At 34.1% G+C, this 9,744-nt stretch overlaps 1 protein-coding gene across 1 annotated transcript; it reads right to left on the bottom strand.

Annotated features, from left to right (window-relative positions):
* Positions 1–1,351: 1,351 nt before the first annotated feature.
* On the bottom strand, positions 1,352–9,048 carry UTS2B (urotensin 2B). Its single transcript, XM_073230423.1, is given in 5 exon segments — positions 1,352–1,444; positions 2,696–2,744; positions 5,072–5,159; positions 8,853–8,932; positions 8,934–9,048. Coding segments are annotated over 5 exon segments (333 nt in total). The 5' UTR covers positions 8,957–9,048.
* Positions 9,049–9,744: the final 696 nt, after the last annotated feature.

Below are 9,744 nucleotides of genomic sequence, written 5' to 3'. Positions count from 1 at the left end.
ATTAAAGGTCTCTGCTTCCACCTTTGCCCTTCTTATGCAGTATATTCTCCTCAAAGCATCAAGAATGATTCTGTTAAAACATTTCATTTTACTCATTTGCACAAAACTTCCCAATGTTTCCCATATGATACCCAGTAAAAGCCAAAATCCTTAAAAAGCCTAAAGTTTCCCCCTCTTCCACCTTCAAATTCATCTCCTACCTCTCTCTTTCAGGCTCACTAGCTGAGTCACTTGGCACTGGGTTATTTGGACATATAATTTAACCCCTCTGATATGTAATTTTCTCATCTGTAAAATAGGCCTACTGATAGCTATTTTATGGTGTTTATAATGATGGGAATAAAATAATAATTACAGTAGTAATGATTAAAGTGATTTTAAAAAGTTAGGCTTACATACTACTTATTACATGTCAGGTATTATTCTGAATGCCTATCATATTTTAACTCACCAAATCCTCCCAACAACCTCATAAAGATAATTATTATTTGCATTTGGGGGCAAAGGAAATGTGGCACAGGAAGTTAGATAATTGCCCAAGGTCACATAGTCACAAAATGTCAATGTTGAGATTTAAACCCAGGCAGTCTAGCTCTATAGTCTATGCACTTAACCATAACATTTTGAAATATTAAAATATGAATGGTATATGCTAAGGATTTAAATAATACCAGTTCATCCTCTACTTTTTTAGTAGCATTATAAAAATTGGCTTTTTTAAAAACAGCAGTTAAAGACAAATCTGGGGTAAGAGGGGCAAGTAAAAATAAACAAAATATGCCTTGGGAAAACTCATATCACTACATGAATGAAGAAATATACATACAGTTTTTTCAAATACATATACTAATTCATCAAGAAATAAGAATTTCTCAGGAAATGCTATAAAAAAATAAAAAGAGGGATCCAAAAGACAAAGCTTTCTAAAACTTAATGTTATCAATCGAATCTTGGACCAAGTGTTACAGCATTGAGGTCTCCCCTTACTTCAATGAAATGCTCTAAAATTTGGAATAGACTAAAACTTGATTATTTTGATTTGTAATCCTCCCAGCTCCAGTGTTAGTAGCTCCCAGCTCCAACTAGCAGGGGTAGGTCACAGTTTTAAACAATAAAGGCCTATTTTACTTACACCTGGAATGGATAACTTTGCAACCCATGTGGTAAACATGGACTCAGGTTCATTCATAAGAGGATGCTTTCATTGGAATCTTTCTAACAAATGTGAGCCTTGATCTTGATTACACCATAGGATTAAGATATGTCAACTTAATCTCTTCCCTCTCAGAAATAATTGCAAAAATATTCCTTTTAAGAAGTCAGTTTTAAAACTTTGAAACAAAAATTTACCTCATTTATTCGGTTGGGAAGAGGATACAACATCTCTAGCATAGGACATATCAGCAGCCTTTGCCTCCATGAGCTGCCCTTTGAGCTTTTCCAGCTTTTAAGAAACAAATATGAAAATTATTCAGTTTTAATACCAAACATATTGTTGTCTACTGAAGAAAAGAAAGGCTAGAGCAAAAAAGGCAAAAGAGAAGGAAAGATGGTAGAAAAGGAGAACAAAGGAAAGAAAAGTAGTAAGGGGAAAAAAGAATTAAATAGAAAATAAAAGGAAACTTGCATTTAGAGACTGGCTGGGAAAGTTACATGACTGAGCAGATTGAAAGGAAACAGATTTATGTGAAGGAAGTCAACTCTAAGTGTTAATTATGGGGAGCCTGCAAACAGCCTGTGTAGCTGGACTTGATTTTATATCACCTATAATGAGCAGTCCTTTTCAAGGAACTCTAAAGACTTAGGTGAATGTTCAGATTTTCTGAAATATTTTTCCTTTTTTAGCAGGATGGGAAAAGTTTTTTGAGGTCCAAAGGTTTCCACCCAAAATTCAACACATGTTAATTTTTAGTAAGCTCTCTGATTACCTAAGCCCTGAAGACTTAACTCTACCAGAGTTTAGCCTGGGCTACTGCATGCATCCCTGTCCTAGCTGCTCAGAATGATGGGACATCATTCTCTCTCCCCAACAGCCACAGTTTGTTTAATAATGGGTTTGCATGCAGTTGTATTTGAAAGAATTTAGAAAATCACCTAATACAATGATTTTCAAATTTTCTTCATAGCATATCAAAGAGTGGGGGTATAAGGTTACTGTCAGGAGGCCAAATGCAGGTCAAAAGGCAATACTTCTGATCCTCCCCCGACTGCCCAAACCAGCTGCTTCAAGCAGAATAGCTCCATTTTTAAGTGTTTTATTTACTGGGACCATATACAATTTTTGTTTGTGAAAAAGTATTTCCACTTTTAAAATCAATGAATTTTGAAAACTACCAAACTAATTATAGCCTCCCATTTTACAGATGAAGAGATTTAGGTCTAGAGAATTAGTTAGGTAATTGGCAAGCTGAGACTAGAATCCAGATAGCTAGACATTTTATCCCATAATCACTTCAACTATAGTTTTGTTTTCTTTTTATTTCCCATTCTTTCTTTCTTTTCTTTTTATTTCTTTTCTCTTCTTTTCTTTCTTTCTCTTTCTTTTGACTATTTTTTTCCTAGTGAATTACTTAATTGTTTCTCTAGCAGGAATAAAAGTTTTACAATATAGTACTAATAATTTTAAAAACTACTCTGTCAAAAGAAATTCCCTATACTTATTATTAAAATCGAAGTTTAAGTATCTCACTCTCACCTGGTTAAGTTCTTCCAGTTTGTGTAAGACACATTTGTCCTATGAAAAATGTACATCGCAAGTAATACTTAATTCACTTTACAACACACATTTAGTATCTTACATGGAAGGCAAAAATCTTTTCATATGATTTGAGGCCACCCACCTGTCCATGATATAAAGCCCCCTGTATTTTTTGAATGCCTGTAATATTGAAATCTAATCAGTATGTAATCAGAAAATACCTAATTTCTAACAGGAAGTACAGTTTTCTAAAATAGACCATAGTTCTAACAAAGACTATTTTTTAGGATCAAACTATTTCACTGGCATGGAGAAGTTCTCATGAAACAATATTAAGTGAAAAAAAGGACACAAAATTTATATATATATAATTCAATCAAGAAAGAAATTTCACAAAATATTAATAGTAATAAGATAGAGCAGAGACATGGGACAAGCATCATGATTAATTTTCCTGACTCTTAGGAAAAATGATGAGATATAAATAGTATAGTAGGAACAGGAGGAACTCATCTTAAGGCTAAAATTCCATTTCAAAAACCAAGGAGTTAGGAGATAAGTTCCTAACATATTATGGTAATCAGCCAAAAATGGACCCTATCTTAAGGCAGTGTGAGCAGTCCTAAATGATATATTTCCACTGCTTGAGGGGAGTGATTATTTTGAAGAACAGGACCAATAAGTTCCCTGTGTTAAATTTATCTTACAGAATCTCTAGAGGACTGACTATGGATGGTGACGTAATGTCTTTCATTGGAAATAGACATCATGAGACCACATATCAGCCTACACTCCCTTTGCCCTTTATCCCATCTTTGGAATCCTTAAAAACCCAAATCCTGAACCTTTAAGCATGCCTCCTCTCTGAGGTCACCTGCACTCCCATCTGAGTGTGTACTGTCTTACCAAATAAACTTTCTTATTGCTTAAGCCTATTGCACCTTGTCTCTGAACTGTTTTTCATGATAAAGACAAGAAGTTACTTACCTTCACCTCCAGTGCAAATGTGTTTGTGGCTTTGCTATTTCATTCAATTGTTTGGTCTTAAACATAAGTCTTCTCTCTCTGTTCTACTTCAGACAAGTAGGGAAGGGCTACTGAGATCTCTGATTTGGGCTTGCAGGTTCCTGTTGCCCAAGTGACCTGGACAGGACTGCAGCTGTATGATCATGTGTTCTTTAGCAACTTGCCCAAAAAATCTCCTTTCTTTGCTTCGGGAAGTTCTCAGAACATAATCTCACTCTATCCATTGTTCTGCAACTCCCCCAAATTCTGGATAGGGGCTTAGCTCCCATGCTGTACAGATTCAAGTGGACACTGGACACCAGGTAACCCAGGCTTAAGTTGGCAAGGGATCAGCCCTACTTCAAGCAAGAGTTCAGTGAAATTTCTTTTTCTCCCTCTGTTCCTTGCTCTCTGCTGCCTGCATGGCTTCTGCCATCCGCTACTATCCTATTTAATGAATTCCTTCCTTACCTACACTCGTTCAAACTGTACATGAACTCTTTCTCAATCAGAGTCAAGAACCCTCTCCCACATCGAGGTCTCACCTACCAAGCAGAGAGATCTCCCGTATCAAATTGCCTGACAACAGTAACTCCCTTGGGTTTTACAATTTGACTATGAATTTTTCTTTTCTATTATTTTGTTCATTTTCTTCAATTAGAACATCTTCTAATTTTAAACCTTGTATTGTTAAAGTAGTTTCTAAGGTTTTATTTTAACCAGTACCTTGTACCATGAATAGACAACTCTTTTAGAGTAGATGTTGTTTGAGAGGGCGCCATATTGTCATATTATCCACTTTCTTTTACTTTAGACTAAATTTGACAGTGTTTGTCTGAGAGCAGTCTGATGCATAGTTTTTTTTTCAAAGAAAACTTAATGGTGTAGCTTAAATTTCCTAATGGTCTCTACTCCAACCAACCATTTCCCAAATTGAAAGAATTGATTGCGAAAGGTCTAACTTAACTTCCACAAAACTGCAGTTAGTTTGTGAAATTTCTAGTGGAAACCTGTGAACAGATTTGAAGCAATTAGTAATGCTCTTGAGGCATGTTGCAAAAGAAACTATTATCCATAGCAATGGGAAGTTGCATAGGCAAAAGGAAAATATGAATAAAGGTAGCTATTTTGTAACTAGGTGTTCAATCACATTAGGACCCTCTAATTGAACAACATAGGATTTTAATACTTTCTAATAATGCCATTGCTTTTAGCAGGGAATATAAAGTAAGGAAAACACCTAAGCCTTCAATGCAGCATAAAAAAAGTAGTTATTATTTTACTCAATATAAATTAATATTTAGGAAAAGCATATCAAAGATAGAATAAATAAAGCTTGACTTTGTTTTTAACTCACCAATCTTGGAAGGTCTTTGGAAATCAAAATTTTTATTCAGTAGAGCCATTAAGAATTCCTCTGGACTGGTATCTTCTTTATCCGGGAACAATTCATTTCCTGAAATAATCACCTCAATGTAATGAAACCTCCACTTTCCATCCATGTCACCAAAAGTGTTTCTAATTAAATAGGTTTTACAGGTAGCTCTCAGTTTGTATGATCACCAATAAAAAGGGGGCGGAGAGAGGTGTGCAACATGACAAGATGGGCTCTTTTAAAAATCACTGAATATATATGAACACTCAAAAAGAGATTGTGATAGAGAGAAAGAGACAGACAAAGAATATTCCTGGAAGGTTATACCCTACTGACATCTTTCTATCTTTGTCAGTTTACCTCTCTTCCAACATGCTAAACACAGAAATGTCACTCATTTTCCTATTTTCATTCTGGAATAGAAATCAGGACAATAGACTTCATTCAAGCAATAAAACATGAAGATTGAACAAGATATCTATTAACAAATAATCTATAAACAAACAACATAATTCATATATCACAACCAAAATTATCTTTTTGTGAAGTGGCCTGAAAAATCAAACTTTCAGCATTTAATTTCTACAGAACCAAACAGATTTCTACAAATCTCCCAATCTCCTTATACTAACTGACAGTGTGGGCAGAAGCTAGGTTAGTGAGCTTGAAGTTTAGAAGTAATCCTATTATACTCTCAGCTAGGGAAAATGGCTCATAATTGGACTAGAGTCTTCCTTTAAATCATGTAACTTTCCCTATGTCTACAAAATGTCAGCTAATGAATTCAAACAACCAAATAGCCAAGTAAAGGAACAAAGCCTAGCAGAGGAGGAAAACGAATGACTGGGGGGCAGCAACTGCACCAAAGCTTTCTATATTGACTCAACATACTTAACTGTGGCTCAGTCCTTCAATTTCTTTCTACTTCACAGACATAGAAATTATCTGTGAAATTCTGGGGTATTTTTTCTTTTGACCAATTAAAATAGTGATCATCAATGGGACTTCTGTTTAGTATCAACTATAAAGACCCTTAGAGATAGTTTAGTTGGGAAGAGATAGACATGACTATGCAATAATGTAATTTCTTAATGCAGTGTTCATTAAAATGTTAAATTATAATCTTTAAAATGTTTTAATTGACAAAAGGTATATTTTATAGCCAGATGATAATAACTACCTGTTTCAGAAAGAGTACTGTGATAAGAGAGATTCATTTCCTTCCATTTAAAGAATTTGTAAGACCAGGAGGATGGTAACTAGGAAAGTACAGATCTGAAGCTATATTTGCATATTTCTTTGCATATTTAAGTAGAACATTTTTCAAGAAAGAAAATTAATATATTGCTTTTCTTTACCAGTTTTTGTTTCCAATAATTATACCTTCATAACTGTCCTCAGAAATTCTTGTCACCACATTTTAAGACAACTGTCTCTATGGAAATCTGAAGAAAATGTATTTTCAAGAAATCTTAAAAAACATTTTTTTTAATTTCCAAAGTTAAGTAAGATAGTAAGAAAATTGATAGAAATTAAGTCTTTTTGTTTTTATTTTTGTTTAAAATAGATAAAGCTTTAAAAGAAAATAAATCACCTATATTTCTAATGTTTCTGTCTTTGAACTAAAAGTCAATCTTGATAAAGGAAATGTTTGAATAAAAAGGTACATGAGTGAAGGTGTACCCTAAGCACAAAGAATGGCAAAGGTACTCAGACATGAGAGAGTGACTGCTTTTGCAAATACACAGAAAATACTGATACATGACTACTTGAGATACTGAATCTTAACTTTGTGTCCTTGCTTGTCATTTAAGTGTGAAACTTTTTACTGGGTATAGACAAGAAATTGTGCCAGAAAGAAACCTGGAAACCCCCAAGGTGATAATAGGCCAAAAGAATATTATTTCTCTAGTCTTCTTGGTCATGATACTCATTTTTCTACCTTTTGTAGTAGACATTTTGCACAGTCTCAGGCTTACCCACTGATGCATGTTTTTTTATGGCCCCAACTAACTGAAATCTGGCATATTGTGCCATTTATCTTACCTATTGTCTAACACAGAGAGAAAAGGATGGTGACTCCATCTTTGCTGTCAGCAGACAAATGCTTATTTGAAAAAAAAAATACTTTAGAAGACTAAAATAAACATTTGGTTGCTTTGAAAAATGTGTACATGGTAATATGCTCACTTTGATCATGGACAATTTAGATTAGAAAATAATCTTTACCAATAATTTAATCTTTCCCATTTACATATAATGAAAATGAGATCCAAGGGGATCCCAGAGGGAAACTTTCCAGTATGCTGCCAGGGAGATATGCATATCAATGTGAGGTATTCTAAGACCAGAGGTGTTATTTAGTTGTAATGTAGAAAAATGTTTTAGAGTTGGATTTGTTCTGTATTTAGTATGAATATGAAATCAGAAGTTACAGTCAGCACTAACACCCGACTTTTGAAAAGTCCTCAATAAATGGTTGTATTTTTTCTCACATATTTACCCTGCATTAAGCACATTGGAAATCTCCCAATTTCATAGGAAGAGCAATGGTGGCCTACCAAAGCTGGCCTACCAAAGCTGGCCAAAGAGAAATGTGAGTACCGTAGATAAAAATCCAGAATCTGATTCCCAGGCCTGTATTTTGGTCTGAGACAATTTGTTTTTCAATAGGAAAAATCTCTACAAATAAATAACAAAGGTTTATGCAATTTTATTTCAATGCCAAAAGAGCTGCTCTAATTTTCATTGACTTTTAAAACCACATGTGAGGCAACATGGTCTAGTAAAATTGAATTAGATCCACAAAGGAGAAACTTGATCCTTTTTTGCAACTCAGTGTCATGTAAACAAAATTTATTACGTTCTGTCTTGGTTCCCCTGTTTAAAACAAAAGAAAAAGATCTCTTCCTCTTCCTGACAAGGAGGTCAGTTAAATGATAGATATCTTCAGAATTTCAAGCCAGAAAGGAAATTAGAGAGGGCTATTTTTAAAATATAAAGAAATACATGAAAATTTCAATGAGGTTGTTTGTCCAATAAATCAGCATTACATCTAGATCCACTCAGTTTCAGATTACTACTTCCAGATTATTTCCACAGTATGTACTAAAAAATTTAAATATCAAAACAAGTTACAATATTACAAAAAAACAGAAACTTATTTTCTCCAACCTTATCAAGATATGTATTTGAACATGTCATTGATTAAATAATTTCATTTAACGTATGTACCCAAAATATGTTAGAAATCTAATACTGTCAATGCATAATATGGATGTTAGCATCATTCTCCTAGCTTTCCACAGCATGAATATCCCCAAATCTCTGCAAACACAAGTTTCTATCTTGATGTATTCTTCTCTGAGCCCCTCTCCTTCCATAAGTAATTTACTAATAATCTTATTGAATGAAAATCTCATTTTTCTTTCCCCAAAAGGTACTTCTGAAATAAACACACATTGTGTGTTTGACTATATTACTATTTACACATTCACCTTTTTTGGTCATGGAATAGAAATAAGAAAGAGGTGTCCATTATTAGAAAAAATTAAGTACAATAAAAATTAAGTTAGTACAATGTTGATTAAAATTAATTTACTTAGAAGAACAGCATCACAGATTACATTAAATTAAAACAACAAATACCAAAGGGCTATTTGATAACTAAATAATATTAATGTCTTAGAACACTATTAAGGTAAGGCAGAAAAATGAAAGCAATGCCAACAGGAAGATAACCACTTGCAGAATTTTAGATTCAAATGTACATACCTTGGCTAAGATATGATGTCCGTCCATGCACTAGCTCTAGAAAGATCATTACAGATAATAAAGTTAGAAGTCCAAAGCAGAGTGGTTGAGAGGATTTTGTTCATGTTAAAAGTCTTCTGTGCTAGCAGAGAAACTGACTGTCCAGTTCAAGACGAATAGGGCTGCAGAGATCACTTTTAAAGGATGGCGAGTGTGCTCCAACTACAAATGATCTGAACACATTTAAAAAAACAGACATAAAATCAAATACATCCTGTCAGCATGATTCACTAACTGAAGAAGTGACAGGTTTGCTACTCAATGACAGGAAAAGCCCAATCGATTTTTCTCATACCTGCCCATTTTTTAAAAGCAAGCATTCCTATGAATGTCCACCCACCCAGACACAGGCACAAGCATAAGCAAAACTAGGGATGTAGAACCTGTTGGTTAAATTTTTTTTCCCTAACAATGAAATGGAAACAATGTCATTCATTTGACAGTCAGTTTAAAGACAGGAGGTCTTCCTGATGAGGATGCTATTTGCAACCATCGCTTCATTTTTAACCAGCCAAATAGATTTCAGCTGGGAAGAGCTCAGATTTGAAATAAATCATAATGGGATCATTAATGTCTCACTGTGTTGAAGAAGGATGGTTTCATTTTGCTGCAACCAGCACTTTTAAAGATTAAGGCTAAATCTTATTAATCCAAAATTGGCAAATGTCCCATCAATTACTCTCTTTAATACTTGCTTTTAAATCAAAGTCTTTCAGTGTATCTACAATTCCGATTTTATGGTTCCAAAGATGCAATTAAAACCACCGACCTTGGAGTTTACTTCTCCCAAGGAATTTAGATGCATTAGCTCTAAAACTGACTGTTCCATGAACATAAAGGGCAGCACATGACG

The sequence above is a fragment of the Manis javanica genome, chromosome 3, assembly GCF_040802235.1.
Source record: "Manis javanica isolate MJ-LG chromosome 3, MJ_LKY, whole genome shotgun sequence".
Taxonomy (NCBI): Eukaryota; Metazoa; Chordata; class Mammalia; order Pholidota; family Manidae; genus Manis; species Manis javanica.
Note: the sequence above shows the minus strand (reverse complement) of the source record. Positions and strands in the feature narration are given on the sequence as shown.